This window comes from Protopterus annectens, chromosome 2.part0, assembly GCF_019279795.1.
Source record: "Protopterus annectens isolate FY-2018-M chromosome 2.part0, PAN1.0, whole genome shotgun sequence".
NCBI lineage: Eukaryota > Metazoa > Chordata > Ceratodontiformes > Protopteridae > Protopterus > Protopterus annectens.
In genome coordinates this window covers 780,304,776-780,325,144 of record NC_056728.1, presented here as the reverse complement: position 1 = coordinate 780,325,144, position 20,369 = coordinate 780,304,776, and the positions used below count along the sequence as shown (strand labels likewise).

General features: G+C 42.4%; 1 protein-coding gene across 1 annotated transcript in view; it reads left to right on the top strand.

Moving 5' to 3' along the window:
• The window catches only part of DENND4C (DENN domain containing 4C), a 2,492,302-nt gene that overhangs the window by 1,504,220 nt on the left and 967,713 nt on the right, over window positions 1–20,369 (top strand). Inside the window, exon 20 of the mRNA XM_044061083.1 lies at window positions 3,288–4,438. Coding sequence (XP_043917018.1) covers window positions 3,288–4,438 — 1,151 coding nt within the window. The remainder of the gene's footprint in view (window positions 1–3,287; window positions 4,439–20,369) is intronic.

Below are 20,369 nucleotides of genomic sequence, written 5' to 3'. Positions count from 1 at the left end.
TTCACCACAGGATGACAGTGAGAGAGTGCTGCATTCCCTTGATGTTCACAGGAACTGAGGTTTTATCTGGATAAGACCAAGGACATTAGAAAGTCCAACCAACTCTTAGTATCCTTTCACCTCAGGGCCCTGGGGAAAGCTGTATCCAAACAGACAGTATCCTCCTGGATATGTAAAACTGTACACTTCTGTTGCTCTTACCATGGTAGACAATTACCCTACTCAGTTAAAGCACACTGCACTAGAGCAGTGGGTTTTTCAGGGGCTTTCCTCAAATGCCTGGATACGGCCACTATCCTAGAGGCAGCCACATGGTCCTCTGTCTACACTTTCATCAAACACTATAAATTGGATAATATCTCCAGAGCCAGTGCAGGATTTGCAAAAGCAATCCTCCACAGGTTCCTGGAGACTGCTACCTCTTCCTCCACCCTTTGCTCTGCTTGAGCTGTGGTACTCTCCCACAAGTGAGAATACTGCAACATGAGAATAGAAGAGTGTAGATTTGTTATGTAAAAATCTTACCATAACCATAGATGTCCTTCTCTTCCATGTTGCTGTATTCCTTCCCTCCCTCCTATCCCCCTGAAGGACATTTTTCCTGTCTGGATGTCATCTTTCCTTTATCTTTAGACTATTGTCCGACTGGGCAGTTTATGGCCGTATGTGTGACGTCCCATGCACCTGACAGCAACCGAGCTTAAGCTCTGGTAGAGGAGCCGGATGTTTGGGTCACCCAAGGCAGAGGAGACCACAAGTGAGAATACTGCAACATGGAAGAGAAGGACATCTATGATTATGGTAAGATTTTACACAACTAATCTTTATCACGTGTACAAAAACAATTACATTCTAACCCTTTGGAAAAATGTTTCACTGTCTGAACAGTTACATTTTTAGCTGTCTCACTTTTACTCTTTTCTTTTGATGCCCAGATGATCAGAATGATGCCCACTTTAAATTAAACTGGTACACCATGGTTTGCTTACAATTGATGTATGCATTGATAGCCTCATGACTGTATGTTTTACAGAAACTGGCATTTAGATCCATACAGTTGTATGGAACAGTCTCAAAAGAGCTGTTTTTTTTTCAGTTTATTACAAAACCACTATGTCTGGCTAATGTTTTGGTTAGTAACTGAAAACTGTCCTTGCAGATAAGCACGCTAATTTTCCTGAAGCATTTAACAAAAAATAATTGCTTTAGAGCAGCAGCTTCTAGACCAGCCTTGAAGTTGAGAATGCTTAATTATCCAATCAGATATGAGGTACAGAGTAGCAGACCTGACCGCAAACTACGAACATGTCTACAGTTTAAGGTGCTGGGAAGTGAGTGTCTGCAAATGAAGTACTTGCTTAACTCTTGAAATGTAATGAGTCAATCAAATCCTGTAAGAGGAAGCTGTTATCAATATATGAAATTGTAGGAGGCAGAACAATGAGATTTTTCCCCTGACTGCTTAGGAACATGTAGACATTTCTGAGTTTTGTGCAGGCATAGAATTGCTATATATTTTTTTTCTGTAGTGTTACTTGGCACCTCATACCAACAGAGGTAGTTTAGGGCATCCTCACAGCTATGGGTTTTATGGGTACTTAATGCCAAACAGGATTTTTTAATGTTCATTGGTTTTATTATTTTTATGGTGCCTCAGAAGTATGCGTTTCCTTTAAATATGGTGCAGAAGGGGCGGGTAGTCTGCACACGTGGTGGATCTATGATTTAGCAAAGAAAATGTGGGAGAAGGAGTAATTAGATGGCAGACAAGCAAGCGTACAGGAGCAGATTGCAGAAAAGGTAATGGTTTTGTTTGTTGGATTAGGGATGCAATATCTCTCAAGCTAGTTAAAAGTTACAGTAACCAGGCACTGGCGGAAGTGGCTCGAGGATGGGGTTGGGGATGGATACCCAAAACTCCTGAAGTAAATTTTAGGGAAGATGAGTAATACTGGTCAGTGGTGCAAAAGAAAAACATAGTCAAAGATGATGCAGCTATAGCGGGAGAGCTTTGGATGTTGCATCTTAATGAGGAAAGAGGGTGAGAGGACATAGAGGTGGGATAAGATTCAAAGAAGGGAGGATGAAAGAATAAGATAAGAGTGTTTAGTAAAAGTGAAACAAGAAAATGAGCATAGTATGCGAGTTAGAGAACAAGATGAGCAAATGAGGAGGGAGCAGAGTGCTGGTAGTACATCAGAGTAGAGCAAACTCAGCAAGAAATGTATGGGTTGATGAAAACATGGTTATTTAATACACAGAGTAAGAATGAATGTGGACTTGTCACTTGAGCATACATAACATTATTAACATGTTAATGAAATCAAAATTTGTTTAATGCAAAAGATGGTCTTCATTTTGAACATTGTGATTATAGTAATATAAATGGAATAGAAAGTAATAATGATATAGAATCGGAAACAAAAACACCGATTTTCAAGCCAGTTAATATAACAGCTAGTATTGTTTTCTTCATTATGCTTCTTCCCTTTGTGCCTGCTGATATAAAGTCTCGACACTTTAATCTTGCACACGTTTGTTTCCTCATTACTGGGTGTGTCTTTAGTGAATGCATGAGAGCCATAGAGACAGCAGTGGAAGTTTGGAAATTGTTTGCTCCCTCACTGGCATACTGGCATTGTCTTAATTTCTGTTTAGACCCTAATTTTGCCCCTGCTGGGTGACCTTAGCATCACCATCACCACTGGGCCTCCTATGACTTCCACGTGTATGCCATCACATGAGGGATTACCATTACTGCCTACAAGATGAAGGCTGCACATCCCCCATCCTGGTCATATCAGTGCTTTGCAGGCCTCTGTTTGCTTGGTGGCTTTTGACCAATGAGAACAGTCACTCCTTGTCTGCATGATGGACCAAGCAGACATGAGCTATTCACTCCGTTTCAGATAATAAAGTAACTGAGCTGCTGTTCAAACTTGAGTTGTTTAGGTTGTCATCAAAACTTCATCCCTGTAAGCTACAGTGATAGAAATTGCCTTCTTCTTAGTGATGTGGACATACAATAACTGTCTAAAGAAAATTTCCTGAATTGCATGTTTTGAACATAAATCTTTAAAATTAAAGCTGTGAAGAGACTTCTACCATTTCACTTAACTGTTTAAACTGGATGAAGCAAGTATCGGAGTGCATGGGTTTACAATATATGTGAATGCAATTAATGTTTTTAATATGGTCTTTAGGGTTAATGTTTGCAAAATACTTTGAGAAACAAACTGCTGTTTAAGTGCTCCTATTGAGTAATCTTCTTTTGCCTTTTTTATTAGGAAATCCACTAAGTCCTCTCTTCCTAGCTTCAGGGGCAATTGAAGAATCTGCATGTGATGACAGCAACCCTTCTCTCTCTCCAAAGATAGCCAGTGATATGGCTATAGCAGGCCTGTCCAAACCTTTTGCAAAAAGGAGCTGCAGTTTCAGTGCTGAAAGCAAAGCAGGCATGTTATTAAAGAAGGGAAGCTTAGATCTAACACCTGATGAGTTAGTAATAAAAATGGGAGCAGATGCCAAAATACTTGCTCAAGCTTTATGCACCTGTGCAAAAACATCATTGTTTGATATAAAGCAGCCAGACAGGTCTGATGTAGTTGATGGGCAGAAAGGATTTCCTCTTGTTGATAATCCAACTTCTATTGATAGAATCACAGAAGAACTAGAAAATAATGTGCCTGCTGAACTAGACGAGTCCAAAGAATTGCATGCTTCAGCAGAAGCTGAAGTTGACAAAATTCAGGATTCACAAAGCATTTTGGAGGAGTTTTTATTTGAAAATGAAAGAACTAGAACTAACAGCTCATCTGGCAAAAGGAATAGCTTTTATGCTGTGGTGAAACCTGTGGAAAGAGAGGATGTGGCAGTAGGACTGGATCCTCTGTCTTTATTGGTTTTTGAGACTTCAAAACAAGAACCTGAAGAACCTGGAAAAAATGTGCCACTGATAGTATCTCGAAACCTGGCTAATGAAATTGAAGAGTACATGAATCTGAAAAGCCCTTTAGGAACAAAGTCTTCAAGTATGGAACTACCATATTGTGATAATGATAAAGATGTACATTTGTCATCTGAGCCTGCTCACAAGCATGAACGACGGTCAAGTCTTCCATCTTCCCCTGTGCCAATTCCAGCAACACCAAAAAAAAGCCCACTTGTGTCTAGATCTAAAACTTTTGCTGGGCCACCAAAATCACTGACTCCATCTCATTCTCATAAGGAACGTTCTTCATCTTTAACAGGCCTAGTACGCTCCTCTCAGCATGGCTCTCTGGGATCTGTGGTTTCATCAATATCTGGCTTAAAATTGGATACCTTGCTTTCAGGCCGAAAAATGGATGTTTTAAAGTCTGGTGTGAAACAAGCAGCTAACGTAGCAAGTAAAATGTGGGAGGCTGTTGCATCAGCATATTCATATTCTGATGATGAAGTGAGTATGAAGTGTTTTACACTGTTGGTATGCTTCTCTGCATAACAGTGTGTAATGGGTACAATGAATAGTCTGAATGCTCTTAATCACAGTACTTCCATTTTCTTCAAGTGCGACAATAGGTATAGCTTACTGTATGGTCACGTATCTTGAATGCTTACAAGGGTAAATCTATTCAAATTGTGAAGTATGAATAATGCTCATTAATTTTTATCGATTTTGTTTACCATTTCACTTTTTTCCTGATTTTATTGCCAATGATTTGGAGGTCCTTTTTTTTTTTTTGCTTCCGAGGTAGAGGTTATGGTGATCCTGTTGCTAAGTAATGTTCTGACCCTTTAAATGGTGCTCAAAACTGCTACATTTCATAATAGTAAGGCAAAGTACTTACCTTTGTCTCACCTTGCCAACAAGGTATAACTATCTAGTAGTTTGTTCACTGTCATATTTAGTTTTCAAGCTTTGTTAATATCTCTTCTTGCCACTTTACCTTTGCTGCTTCAGCAAGTGCTGTATTTTAGTCCAGCATTTAATAAGTAAAATAATTGGAACTTCTCATTTTATGACTTATCCTTGTTGTTATTAAATTACTGCTGCTCTCTGGCCCTGAGTTGTCCTTGGTTTGTTCAGATTATTTTTAATGAAGGAGTTTGAGTGTAATTTGTCATTCACAGCCTCTAATGTGTGCAAGTCTCTGTCTTAACACAAGCTAAGCTTGTGAATGTTGTTGGTGTCAGTCCTATTAGCCCCAATATTCCAATAAACAGTCTGTATAGTACTGCAACTGTGAGGAACTGAGTCCCTGACCATTACTAATCCTGATTATTCTCAGGATTGTGTGCAATATAACTGACTGACTGATATCAGAAATGCATGTTTATTGGAGTAACCCTGGTACATTTTCCCTATAGTTCCAGTTGGTTAATAACTACTGTTTATCCCTTTTTCACTCTACAAAAGTATTCTTAGTTTTTGGGTGTTCAGAATATTTGCTTTTTTATCAGTTTATATATGAAGAGCAAGTTGTCTTTCTGTGTCGTCTATGTTGTATTTCTTTGAGAAAAAGAACTTTGTACACATGCTCATATCTGCTTTGATGTGGAGCCTGACTCCTCCTCATGTAACATTATACCATTTGTATATTTATATGGACTTTGAGTATTTAATAGTTCAGATGTGTATGTTTCTGGATTTATTTATTAAGTCACCTTTTTTCTCATTCCTAATTTCTGTAAGCATTCAGTCCCATTATCGTTAAGACTTCCTTTCTTCTTCCTAATTTGCATAAGCACTCAGCCCTGTGAGCCATTAATAAAATAAATACAATTAAATAGAGAAGACTTGCTGTGTATGACTTGGTTGATTGAGACTTAAGTGTCTTGACAACATTTAATTGTATTTAACTGTTATTTTTTTCTTCTTCTTCTTTCTTGGGTGGGAGGAACAACCAGACCTTCTGATGTATGATCCAGATGGTGTTTAATTGTGGTAATATGGGTGCATCTTTTTAGACCAGATTCATTAGGAGTCATAAATTTAGGAGGCAGTATTATAGGTCTGTTTATTATCATGAAACACTAACTCCACCAGATCCAGGTCATATACCAAGTCAGTAAACTATCTGTCAACATTAATTGTAAAGTTTTCCATACTGCTTGATTTCCTGACCTGAACATACATTTTATTTCATAGTACTGGTATACTTAGTATTGTAAAAAAATTGCCTCTTCTAGTCCCAAACTTCTTTGTAAGCAGCTCACTATTAAGAAGTGTGAATGAACCAGTATTTCTTTCAACTTTTATTATGACTTTAAGAATAATGATGTCAGCTTGCCTCATACGTAATGGTAGATCAAATATACAGATTTACTTTTCTATATCTGTACTGACAGTACAAGTTCTCAAGCCACATTTCTTTGGTAAATTTACATTATTCTCTTTCCAGAGTTTTAAGTTGTCCCTTACCAAAGAGAGAGAACGTAGTATTCCTTTTAACTATAGGTCTAATGTAAAATTTACAGTCTGCTGTCAAACCGTCTGTGATTTTTTTTAACGTGATCCCTAATTGTTTCATATCTTGGCTACTTGTATCATCTACATGTTTACTAAATGTGAAATTATTATCTAGGCCTCCCAGGTCTTTAAGTCTTTAAATACACTGAGTTTGGCTAAGCTGAAAGGTTTTATATTTTAGTTGATGGTAATTGGCTTTCCAAAATAAATTACACATCACTGGTTAGAACTAAAGCTCAAATTAATAGTTTTTACCCAAAGCAATATTTAATTTCACATAATAATTGCTGTTGGTTGCATAATTTTATTAGAGATAATGAAACCTATTTTAAGGTCATACCCACATTTGTTGAGCCATCATGATTACATGACGGTTTCTGCAACAATCCTTTACAGTGTTAAACAACACGGGGCCTAGAACCAAACCTTGTGGAATTCTGGCACAAACCGTTAAATAACTAGATTGAACAACTTGAACAAAAACTGATTGAGTCCTCTACAACAGCCAGTGCATAATCCACCCTATGATGTTAGGGTTGATGTTGACTGCCCCCATAGCATTTCAGATAGTCAAGGAAAGCAAATAATCAAAAGTTTTGCCATGTCTAAAAGATATCACCCATGGAAAACCTTGCCACTTCATCATAAAATTCACTACAGTTGGTTAAGGTGGATTTGCCTTAAACAAAGCTATGTTAAAATGTATCTAGAGAGACCCTAAAACACTCTTTATATATTAGACATTTAAAGCACTTCCCTAAGATTGCAGTTAAACTTATGGGAGAGTAATGTTTAGTCTCGGTTCCAATACTTTTTTTCATATATTGGACTAACACTTGACATTTTCCTTAATGGAGGAACCAGTCCACTATAAAGTAATTTACAAAGTTTAATAGTGGTATAATGGTATTTGTACTATTATGAATTTAAAAAGATGAATTATTATCTGATCCAATAGATAAAAGGACAAAGGGTGGCAAAAGAGAAGATAAATTCCTTCAAACTCAGTTTTTTGTCAATCAGTAGTGAAGTGATCATACTCTGTTTAATGTTTGTTACTCTGTTTTATAGTAACTTTTCTTGTTTTATATCTTCAGCTAACTTAGTTTCATAACTTCACATATTGTCAGATTTGTTTTTTAATTAATTTAAGAAGTTTTACTAATTCTGTTAAGTTTTCACTTGTCAAATTTGTTTGGACATTATTTCTAAATAGTGCACAAACATTTCTTCTTCTTAATCAGCTTTATAAAGATGTTCCACCATTGAGGAAGTATACATGAACACTTTTTAGGTTTACTGAGAGAAGTTGCCTCAGCACTACTTTCTGTATTTTTTCTTCAATATCCCATTTATCATTTACATGGTTGCAGGGGGCCCAGATCCTGTTTCAACACTCAGTGGGTTTAAGGCAGAGGACTAATCATGGATTGGGCACCTATCACAAGATAAACACACATACATACGTACATAACTTAGAGGGCAATCTTTTTATTTAATGGTATATGTTAAGTTGTCAAACTCGCCTTCATTCTTGCTGGATGGGTTCGGAGCTAATTTTACCAGCTCGAGGCAACCCTATATCCCATGATGCAAGGCGTGACTACCCAGATCTCATTTGCCACTTCGCGAAGAGGTCTTCTTTTACCAGCTCAGGTAGTATTTTTGTGATTTAACTTTCTAAAGTTAAAAATCTTCCCCTTTTCCAGCCTTTTTGTTCTACAGTATTAGAGTTCGTCTTTCTATAGCTATCTCCTTAACCCTATACTCCCTCAACCTAATAGGTTTAGTTAATTTCCCCTTCAGGCCTTAAGCCTCCCTTTCCTTAATTCCTGTCAGGGTGTTTGAGTGTTGTACTTAGTTCCCCCCCTTCTTCAGTTAACTGTGTGGGTGAACTTTGTGTGTTTGTGCACTGGGCATAATTATGTCCAAAGAATCGAAGGTCTCAGGCTTCAAGAAGTGTGACTCGTGCTGTCAGAAGATGTCTCTGACAGACGGTCAAACTTCTTGCGTGTACTGCCTGGGACCTCTACACCTGCAGGACTCCTGTGCCATTTGTTATTCTGTTAGCCACAGAGTCCTGCAGGAACGTAGGAATAAATTAATCCTACGAGGCTTATTGAAGCCGGAGAGCTCCCCGACCAAGACCGGGTCGGGGAAGCCCTCTAAACCACCTAAGCCCCAGGCTTTTAGTTCCAAGCCTTCGGCTGTGGCTCTGACTCCTTTGGAGTCTAGGTCGGCTCCGGCCAGAGCCAATCTTTCTCTCTTAGAGGCGGTGGTATCGGTGCCGGCCGGCTCTGATACACCTGCATCGAAGTCAATGTCAGCTCTGGCTGGAGCCGACATTTCCATGTCCCAGACTGGAGCCGATAAGTTATCGGCTCCGTCTGGAACCGAGGGGTCTTCGGCTCCGATGGCTCCGACTAGGAAGAGCTCTTGGTCTCCTTCCCTGGAGTCGATTCGCTCGGCTCCGGGATCTCTGCATTCGGAGCGGAGCTATCGGAGCCGATCTTCTAGGTCTTCCAGGCTCTGACCACGACTTGGAGAGAGTGGAAAGCAGATTGCTGAAATCACAGGCACTGGCCCAGATGCTCCATAGCCCGTCTCAGCAGATGACTGCTATCACTCATCCCCCTGAATTTCCTCCTTCGACTCTCCTCCAGAGTTCGAAGCCAGAGCTTCTCGAAACCTTGACTGTTGGTGCGTCGGAGCCGATGCCACCCCTTTCAGCTCCTTCGTCTTTGACTCCGATTTCCTCCATGATACCTTTCATGGAGGGATCCGGTTGTCTTGACTCCCGCGTCGGCTCCGAGGGGCCGAGTGGCATCAGACCCTTGTCCGGCCCCGTTCTCCCCCTCGGAGCTTCGGCGTTGGTAAGTTCGGCACCGACATCGGCTTCGGAGCCTTCTCTTTAGGCAGGGCCAGGAGTTCCTGTTTCTTCGGAGCGGGGGCTCTCTGGCCTCCCTGGAAGGGGAGCCTTTGAGGTGATGAGGAGTGTTCTAGCCCCTCAGCTGAGTCAACAGTCGGTTCCATTAGCACCCCCCTCCTCGGTGCCTGCTGATATCTCTTCCCACTCTCTTGCTCCTGGACCCAGAGATCCATCGCCCCAGGTTTCCCCACTGGGAAGAACATCCTCTTCTGAGGTTTCTCCTGATCCTTCGGGGGAACCCCCGCGCAAGAGGACGTGCAAGAGGAAGCACATAGACTCCCCTGAGTCTACAACATCTGATACTGACTTAGATGAGTTGGAGGGATCCCCCAAAGTCCTCCTCTGAGGATGTCTCCTTTTCAGACATCTTGGAACTCCTTAAACAGAGGGGGAACTGGCCTTCCATTAACCCCTCCGAGGATGAGTCAGTATACCTGGAGGCTTTTGGATCTCGACCTTCCACCTCCTGGGTGTCTCCGCCTTTCGACCCTCTCATGGAAGTGGTGGCTCGAAGGGCGTGGGCGGCCCCGGATTCTGTGGAACCAGTCCCTAGGAGGCCATCTAAATTTATCACGGCCCCGGTAGATAAGCAGTTTCTCACCAAGGGTGTCCCTGTTGATGCCATGGTGGTGGCAGCTGCCACCAAGAAGGAACTTTCCGATCCTTCTGTACCTGTCCATCCTCCTAACAAGGAGTCTAGGACCATGGATAGGTACGGTAAGCGGATTTTTTCCTCAGCAACCTTCACTATGCGCTCGCTGAATTATCTCTGTCACTTTACCCGGCTTCAGAGAGATATTCTCAAGGAACTAGGTGAGGAAGTACAAGATCCGTCAGCTGCCGGGGCTCAAGAAAAAATTACCTCGCAGCTGGGAATCCTAAATTCCTTAACAAACTCCTCCATGCGGCTCATTTCTTATGCAGCCGATGGAGCGAGTAGAGCCGCAGGCACAGGAGTGGCCCTTAGGCGTCAGTCCTGGATGCGGCTTTGCAACTTCACAGATCCCTTTAAGGCATCCTTCACAAATACTCCCTTCGACGGTTCGGCTTTGTTTGGACCTCAGGTGAAGGAAACATTGACCAGATGCGAGCAGGACGGCAAGACTCTTTCTGCCGTAGGAGTCCGTTTCTCCACCCCTTCAAGACCTTATCCTAAAGGTCAGAAGGGAGGGAAGATGTGGTTCCGTAAATCTCAGGGAGTCACGCCGGATGCACGTGGTCAGTTTACCCCCAGAGGCAGAGGGGGTAATAACAATAGACGCCGCCCTAGGGGCAGAGGGGGTCCGCAGAATCAGGGTAGCAGAGTGCCTCTCCCTGACGAACCCTTCCAGCATCCCTGAGGTGTTGCCCGACTGTCCACCCTTGGAGGCAGTCGGGGGGGAAGATTGTCGCTGTACCCAACAGCCTGGCTTTCCCTTTCTCAAGACATTTGGGTACAGTCGATCATATCCGAGGGTTACAAGATTCCCTTCAAAAACTATCCTGTTCCTCAGAAGGTATCCCTCCCAGACGTTGCACCCGGTCTAAGGGAGTTCTTAAAGCTGGAGGTATCAAAACTTCTAGCAAAAAGAGCCATCCAGCCAGTTCCAGCAGACCAAATAGGATCCGGGATCTACTCAAGATTCTTTTTGGTCCCCAAAAAAACGGGAGATTGGAGACCAATTCTAGACCTCAGCAGACTAAACAAGTTTGTCAAGAAGGCAAGATTCCGGATGGTCACGCTTCAGTCCATTTTACCCTTTTTGGGCAAGGACAACTGGATGTGCTCGGTAGACCTTCAGGATGCTTACTATCACATACAAATTCAGCGGCGCTCCAGAAGGTTTCTCCGCTTTCGGCTGGGGACCAGTCATTTTCAATTCAGAGCCCTGCTTTTTGGTCTCTCTACAGCCCCCAGAGTGTTCACCAAATGCATGGCAGCGGTCACGGCTCACCTGAGACGTCAAGGTTTCCAGGTGTTTCCGTATCTAGACTGGCTCCTCACGGCCACCACCAGGCATCAACTTCTCCAGGCCAGGGACTACACTCGTCATATGTGCAACCAGTTAGGAATTTCCATAAACTTCGAAAAGTCCTCCTTGTTACCTTGCCAGTCTATTACCTTTATAGGCGCAGAACTAGACACTGTTGGGATGTCAGCAAGACTCACAGATCAAAGACTTCTGGACATCCAAATATATGTTCAGATCATCCTACTCAGCAAAAAGATCAGGGCCAGGTTTGTCCTGAAGGTGCTAGGACTTATGGCGGCTGCCATCGTACTTCTTCCTTTGGCTCGCTTCCATATGCGGCTACTGCAATGGATGTTATTCACCCAGTGGTCCTTCCAGCAGCTTCCCATGCGCCACGAGATCATCGTGACACAATCTTGTAAGAGTCACCTCACCTGGTGGATTTCTTCCCCTCAAGTCCTCCAGGGCAGGCCGTTTGTTCCACCGGCCCCGGTTGCCACAGTCACATCGGATGCCTCCCTGATCGGGTGGGGGGGGCACTATCAGGGCAGGATGGTCCATGGCACTTGGCAACCCTTCGAATACCATCTGCACATAAATGTCCTGGAGATGAGAGCAGTGCTTTTAACGTTGCAAGCCCTCAATGACTTTCTTCCTTTAGGAACTAGTGCAGTTCAGACGGACAACATGTCCGTAGTATGGTACATCAACAAACAGGGCGGGACCAAGTCCTATCCACTGTGTCGAGAAGCTCTCAGACTTTGGCAGTGGGCAATCTCCTCTCATCGGTTTCTGATAGCAAAGCACATCCCCGGGAAATCCAACTTCATTGCGGACAGATTGAGCAGAGCTATTCTCATGCCTCACAAGTGGTCTCTCAAACAATCAGTAGTGGAGGAGATTTTTCAGAAGTGGGGCTTCCCTTGCTGCGACCTTTTTGCTACACCCCAAAACAGCAAATGCCCAGACTTCTTCTCCCTCTTTCCACTCCCAGGCCACCCCCCCAGAGACACTCTAACCCAGATTTAGCCCTGGGGACTTCTTTATGCTTTTCCTCCATTCCCCTTGATACCTCAAGTCATTCAGAAAGCTACCGTTTTGAGAGCCAAGTTGATTCTCATTGCCCCTTACTGGCCTCGACAAATTTGGTTCCCGTTCCTTCATCACCATCTATTGGTGCAGCCTTGGCGTCTGGACCCAGTTCCAGATCTTTTGACCCACCAGTCGGGTCATCTGCACCAGGCCATTCGCTCTCTCAACCTCACCGCTTGGTTGCTCCACTTCCTTCATTAGCCAGGCTTCCTATGATTTCTAATCCTGTACGGGATATCATAGTAGCTTCTCTAAAGTCCTCTACCAGAAAGATTTATGCTAGTAAGTGGCAGCGTTTTTCCTTCTGGGCAAAGTCCAGGGACAATAGACCCCTTTACTGCCCCAGTTCAGTCAGTTTTGGACTTCTTAGCTGATATTTTTCAGTCGGGTTCTTCTTCTTCTTCGACAGTCAAAGTCCAGCTGGCAGCAATCTCAAATTTTCATGTTGGCTTAGCGGACCAGAACATAATGTCTCACAAGCTTTGTAAAGCCTTTCTCAGGGGTATCTTTCTACTAAAGCCCCCAATTAAAGATCCTCCTCCGCAATGGGACCTGAATTTAGTGCTGACATCCCTAATTCTTCCCCCCTTCGAACCGGCTGCTACATGCTCTTTAAAATTTCTCTCTTGGAAGACAATTTTTCTGGTGGCTATTACTTCAGCTAGAAGAGTGTCTGAACTTCATGCTCTCTGTGTTCGACCTCCCTACTTGGTTTTCCACAAGGACAGAGTATCTAAGAACAAATCCATCCTTTTTGCCCAAGGTGGCTTCCCAGATGAATCTTAACCAGTCTATTGATCTTCCAGTATTTTTCCCGAATTATTCGGACAGAGCGGAACAGAAACTGCATTATTTGGATGTTCATCGCCAGCTCAGATACTACTTGGATAGAATTAAACAGTTCAGAAAATCTGATCAGCTTTTTCTTTCTTATGCAGAAAACAGAAAAGGTCTCCCAGTCTCCAAGGTAACCTTATCGAAATGGCTCTCTTCCACTATTTCCCATGTTTATCTCCTTAGGGGCAAAGAATTGCCCTCTAAACCTAAGGCACATTCTACTAGAGGCCTAGCCACATCTACAGCCTTTCAGGCTAGGCTACCTATTGACACCATTTGTGCAGCAGCCACTTGGGCCACGCCTCATACCTTTGTCTCACATTACAAATTGGACTTGGCCTCCAGAGACAGAGCTAGGTTTGGTTCCACAGTTCTCAAGAGTCTGTTCCATTGAGCCACCCAGGATAGAGGTGCTAGGGACGCGGTCCCATCCAGCAGGAATGAAGGTGAGTTTGACAACTTAACATTAAGAAGTTATGTACCTACCATAACGTTCCTTGTTAGTTGTCTTCTCTCGCCTTCTTTCTTGCGTCCCTCCCTCCTTTCCCCCTAGCCTGGACAGACCTTGAAGTTGTACTCTTCTCTGGGGACGAGTTCATTCTTCCTATGGACTCCAGTTGTGAGTGGTCACTAGTTTACTAGTTCCCCTGTGTTGTGTTTGCACATTTGGTTACTTTCTTCTCCTTCTGTTGGAAGAAGATAATGGGCATATTTCTATAGCTACCAAACAAGATCTGGGTAGTCACGCCTTGCATCATGGGATATAGGGTTGCCTCAAGCTGGTAAAATTAGCTCTCGAGCTTAGCAAGTGCCGAGTCGGAGCCGATCCTCGGCTCCGAACCCATCCAACAAGAAAGAAGGCGAGAGAAGACAACTAACATGGAATGTTATGGTAGGTACATAACTTCTTAATCTTTAGCATGTCAGGGGAAACTGTAAATCTTGGCAAAAATCCACATATACACAGGAAGAATATGCATGTACTACACAGGTGGTACTTTAACAAGGGCCAAGCCAAAAGGCCTAAAGTTGAGACAGTAGCTATGCTCTCCAAACACTGATTAGGAAGGCACGCCACAATGTGAAATTAGTGAATAAGTTGAAGAACTAAAAACGTCTCTCCCATTAGATGTAATTTAGATATGTGAACTGTTGTTCTGCAAGAAGAATTGGTTAAAAAAATGGAAGTTTGTTGATCGTCTTAAACTTGCGGGAGAACTGTAAAGCACAAATCCTGTTGTGAGCTATTAATGTTTAGAAGGACACTGACTGGACTAAAGAAGCAACTGTAAATAAACCAGTTTCTCTCTTATTTGTAGGAAAATTTCCTGACATCTTGCATGATATCTTCTATATTTGTCCTTTATTGAAGCAGTCAGTGGTATTTTAAATGTGAGATAGGAAACTTTTTTTTTTTTAAAAAACAAATAATCTCCGTGGTATCCCCGAAGTCTCAAAACAACCCACTAAAGTGTAGTGGGTCTAAAAACAAAACAGTGTAAGAAACTTCTCTGTATGGAAGATTTTCAGTCCATATATTTCTAGTTAATTACTGTATATTAATCAGATCAGACAATAGTAGTAGAAGTAGCGAACGTAAACTCAAGTCAAAAAGTAATAGAAAATATATAATTCTACAGTATTACTAAGTATTTGAAAGTAATCCAAGCAAGGCAGGCAGTCTGTTTCCAGTCAAAAATCCACTCGTATTCTTATGTATGCTATTGATATTAAACTACTAAAGTATTTTTTCTTAGTTGTAATTCTTCCAGGTTGTACACTGTAGCAAGTTAAAGGCTACAAAGAAACAAGTTAAAGTTAATTGAATGGTTTGATCTTGGGATGTAGAGGAGGATATAAAAATTTATCCAACAAAGAATGAGCCAGCCAGCAGATTGTGACTCTTCATATTCTTCTGACAACAAGGCACATAGACAGACTTTGTCAGTGAAACATTTTCCATTGTTCCAAAAGTAAAATGCTTCAGGGATAGAAAAGAAAAACACAGGAGCTGACTAGAAGCATTAGGAGTTACTTGGACCTAAACTAGACAGACTTGCTAGGAGATGGAGGTGGCCATTAAAGTAGACCAGCAACACTGACATTAGTACATGGAGACTAAAGCATAAATCCCATTCAAATAGGAATAGACATCTAAAGTATGACTTCACAAGAATTAAAGGGCTGAGAAAATAAGGAATTTTGTTTCTTTGTTAAACTTATTGGTGAACTACAAAGCATATAAAGGTGCTTTTGTCATTAAGGGGATGCAGAAATAACTGTAAGTAAAATTGATTTCATTCTTATTAATATTTGTATAAAATCCCATGATGTAAATTGCATGTTGTGTTGTAAAACAGCTTTTGTATAGTGTGTAGTCAGCTAGGACTCCCATCACCTCTAATTTAAAAGTTTTAACAGTGAATGCTGTATATGTTAAAGATATAAAAGCAAGCAAGTACTTATTCTTAGTTGTAAGATATATAAGCTTTGTACTGTAGCTATATAATAAAGCTGGTCAGAAACAAGGTAATATAATATGATCTTGGACCAGAGGAGTATGGGGCTGTAAATATGTATTGATTATATTATATTCAGAATTGAGATAATGTCCTTGTTTTTTACTAAGGTAGATGTCGAGATTAATGTATGGTTTAAGTTATAGACAAGTTTTTTTTAAGCAAATAGGCTTGAAAAGACAAAATGATAAAATACACGGAAATGGTAGTTTTTTGCATTTGCATACTTACTTAGCCTTTTTTTAAGTTTGCAGATGGTCTCTGTAGGAGACGAGAAGTCTGATTGAAAGTAGTTGGACAGGAGGAGTCTATATATTGTGTACTAAGTGAATTTTACTAAGATTCTGACTTCTCTTCAAATTTATTTTTTTCCTTACTGCTGACTGTAACTGGGTAACAAGCTGTCTTCAGGTGCAAGCAGTTAATCTTAAGAGTTGTGATCACTCTTTGCTGAGATGTATAGCATTTAAAGGTACAGTGGGAAAGAGTTGAGCATAAAATAAAGCTTGAGACTGTAGGAAGTGAATAAGTAGTAGCCTCCCCAGTAGCCGTAATACTTTGTTGCAATTAATAGAACATGTACAATTTATTTAAAGGTAACCAGTACACTTTTTCATAGGGCCAAAATTTAATGTTAACTGGAAGCATGCTGTCTGTTTTTCACATCTGAGAGAGGAATAGAAATAAGAAAAGAACAGATATTAAGTTGCTGTAAAAAAACATGCACTTTAACATAGGTAACCTTAACTTAGGATGGCAGCTGCTCCTGTTTGGAGAGGTAAACGTCATTGTTGAAAATATGCACAAATTTATCTCTTAAAAATGTCTTACTGATTTAAAATGTATACAGTATATATAGGTTCATAGGTAGGTGCTAGACTATTGGCCCTAGGGCCTATATAAGCCTAGCCAAACAGTACCCTGGCTTTTGCCACCCAAGAAAATTATTTTCCTGTGCGCCTGTCAAGCAGAGCCACAGAAGTGATCCCTGGGGTGAATTTCCTATCTCCCATCCAATCATCAAGATTTTTCTTGAGTGCTAATGAGGAGCTTTGTTTGATATAGATAGGTAGTTTGTTCCAGAGTATGGGAAGTCTTTGAGATAGGAATCTATCCTTCCAGCCTGTTCTGTTTATTGTGGTGACAAGGTTTAGGTCCCTAGAGCGTGTGTAGCTCGAAGGGATTGGGATTTCTTTACATGGAGCATGTCCAACAGCTCTAGGTTTGACATAGCTTTGTATGTTAGGCAGAGATCGCCTCTGAGTAGGTGATATGTGACAGAGTAAAGCTGGAGATTTTGAGGCGGTCTGCGTAGGGCATCTGTTTGAGGCTGGTAATCCCCTTTGTGAGGTATTTCTGTGGCCTTTCCAGTCGTAGATGTCTTGTCAGGTACATACCAAAAGGGGCGTTGTACTCTATAATGGGTCTAATGAGTGTTGAGTAGAGGTGAACAATGACCTCTTTTTTCCCTGAATAAGAAACCTTTTGTGATGAGGTGTGCCACGCAGAAGGATTTCCTGACTACTGTGGCAATGTGATTATCAAAGGAGAGACTACTGTCCACCTGTGCCCCAAGGTCTCTTTTCACACTTTTGGTGTTAAGTAGACTACCGCCTATGTGGTAGTTGATGGGTACAGAGTTTTTACCCAAAGGGATGACAATGCACTTTTTGGCATTGAGCTTGAGGCCATGGCTTTGACACCAGGCATCTGTCTCAGTGAGCCCCTTTTGTAGGATTTCCACATCGTTAGGAGATTTGATTATGGCTCCTAGTTTTCAGTCATCTGCAAACTTTGTTAGCCAAAGACCTTCTGTGTTAGCCTGTACTTCAGAGAAGTAGATACCAAACAGGAGAGGACCTAGGACTGAACCCTGTGGTACTCCACTTGTCACTGGTCTGAAGTTGGATTTAGAGTCTGCTACTTTCACAGTGTGGGTTCGGTCAGTGAGCCAGTTGGCAGCCCATCTTGTGACATAGGGATTTATACCTAGATGTTCTTCATTCCACATTGCTGCAGTCCTAACTATTGGGTAGTCCGCTGTCCAGTCGGCCCGAATACCAAAGTATATGGCTGACGTCGGTCAGGGCGCATTAGACTGACGTCAGTACGTCAGGGTACTAATGCGCATGACCGACGCCATATCCTCAGTCTTTTTTGCCGCATGGTCCGATGCAGAAGCAATTTTGCGAGTGCAGGTTGGCGTTCTGAAAGTTTCTGAAGCCAGAGTTTCAGACCGAATCAAAGTTGGCTAAGTACCCCGTTGGGGAATATTTTGGTTTTTTCTTGCCTCAGTATTTAACCGGATGTCAGAAAAAGTGAATAACTGTATTTCTTGTGGGAAACAGATACCTCATAGGGATTACCATACTTTGTGTATACCTTGTTTAGGGCCTGAGCACGACGTTGTTGGATGCCGCTCTTGTGCTAGATTTAACAAACGCACTATTAAGAGAAGGTTAGACTGTGCCAGGTTAGTGTTTGGGAAGCGTTGTAATTATAAAATGCCATCGGATGCTCCGACGCCGGCTTCGGCTAAAAAACGCAAGGACAAAACAGCAAAGCCTAGAGTGGAGGAACCGACAGTCCCATACGTCGGTTCTTTAGAGGGCTCAGTGGAGCCGGAGGTTTTGCCAGGTGTTTCTTTGGAGTCTCAGGGAGAGACTGTACTGTTACAGGATGTATCCTCTCAGGAAGTAGGCCAGGCTGAGGGGGCTTCTCAGGTGGCTGTTCTTCCCTCTCTTCCTAAGGTGGTCAGAGCCTCCCCTTCTGTTTCCAAGGCTTCTTTGAGGGGCAGGCCGAGTTTTGCTTCAGTGGGGGTTTCTCCTAGTACTTCAGGGTCTTTGCCTAAGAAACATATGCTTAAAATGGCAGAGGATTTGATTACTATGATAAGAGGTTCTATGCCCCCTCCTGATAAGAGGCCTAGGGTGGAATCTGAGTTTGAGAGTTTTGAGCAATGCTCGAGGCTTCTGAGTCTTCGGCTGAAGACTTGCAGGAGTACCCTCCTTATTCTGATTCTGATGTGGATGATTCTACTCCTTCAGCTTCCCTCCTGAGGATTTTTCATTTTCAGAGACTCTGCATTCCATGAGGGAGCATTTTAAATGGGAAGGTCAAGATTTCTCTGATTCCAGGAAAAGGCTTAGGGAATTCTTGTTTTACCCCAGCACAGGCCTTTAGCTATACCTCCTGTTTTGAATGTGGTGGAAGATGTTTTTGCAGAGGCTTCCCTGAATCCGGATTCTTTGCCTCCTGCCCCAGTTAAACCGGATAGGTATTATAGGGTGCCTGAAGCTCATAAGTATCTTTTAAGAGTCCTAGGGCAGACCCGAAACTGTCTCTCAGGGGCCTAAAGGTGTGAAGGCCTCAGTTGTTAAAAATCCTGTCCCTCCTGATAAAGAGGCAAGGGCTTTGGATAGATGGGGAAAGAAAGTGTATACTTCTTCCACTTTAGCCATGAGGGCGTTGAATTGTCAGTTTCACATGTTAAAATATCAGAATTTTCTTCTTTCACAGTTGAAATCTAAGGTGGATGCTCTGGCAGAAGGTATTGAGTGTAAAGAGTTGCAGGATTTAGTTCATGTGTCTGAACAAGTGGGTAAACATTCCCTGCAATGTGGTTTTGATGCTGTGCAGGCCTCCTCCAGGGTGGCTGCCACTGGTTCTGTTCTTCGTAGGCACGCCTGGTTGAGAGATCAGAACTTAGCTGAGCATGTTAAGACAAGGATTTTGGATGCTCCTTTACAGTCTGATGTGTTGTTTGGTTCGCCTGTGGAAGCAGTTTTAAAGAAGATGGAGGACAAGGCTAGGTCTATGCAAACTGTTAAGGATTTTTTGCAGGTGCAGCCTCCGAAGTTTAGTAGAAATTGGCCTGCTAAGGGATGGACTTATCCTGCTTATGATTCCCAGTCTAGGGGTAGGTCTAGACGTGGTAGGGGCAGAGCTCAAGGTGCTTTTAGGCCTAGGACAGGGAGTTCACCTGCTCAGACTTCTGGTGAGGGCAGGGGTCAGTCCTTTCGTAAGCAGACCCAATGACCTGCCTTTTCAGCTGCCAGTGCCTTCTCGCCTGGCGGCACCTCTAGGAGGAAGACTGTCTCTTTTCAAAGAAAATTGGGATTTAATTACCCAAGACAAATGGGTTCTGGATATCATTCATCATGGTTACAGGTTTTATTTCCATACCTTGCCTCCTTTCAAAGGCATGCCAGACATTCCTCCTCTACAAAGACAAAAGGCTCACAAGCAAATTTCTCAGTTACTCCAAATAGGGGCCATTCAGCCGGTTCCTGTGCCAGAAAGGGGCCTAGGATTTTATTCTCGCCTGTTCCTAGTACCAAAGAAGGGGAACACGTGGAGACCAATTTTGGATTTATCTATCCTCAACACTTATCTGGACATTCCCAAGTTCAAAATGTTGACGTTACAACAGCTTTTACCTCTGCTGGGCAAGGATCACTGGATGGTAACTTTAGATCTCAAGGAAGCTTACCTTCATGTGCCTATAAGACTAAGTTGCAGAAAGTATCTGCGTTTTCGAGCTGGAAATTCTCATTATCAGTTCTCTGCATTGCCCTTTGGCTTATCTA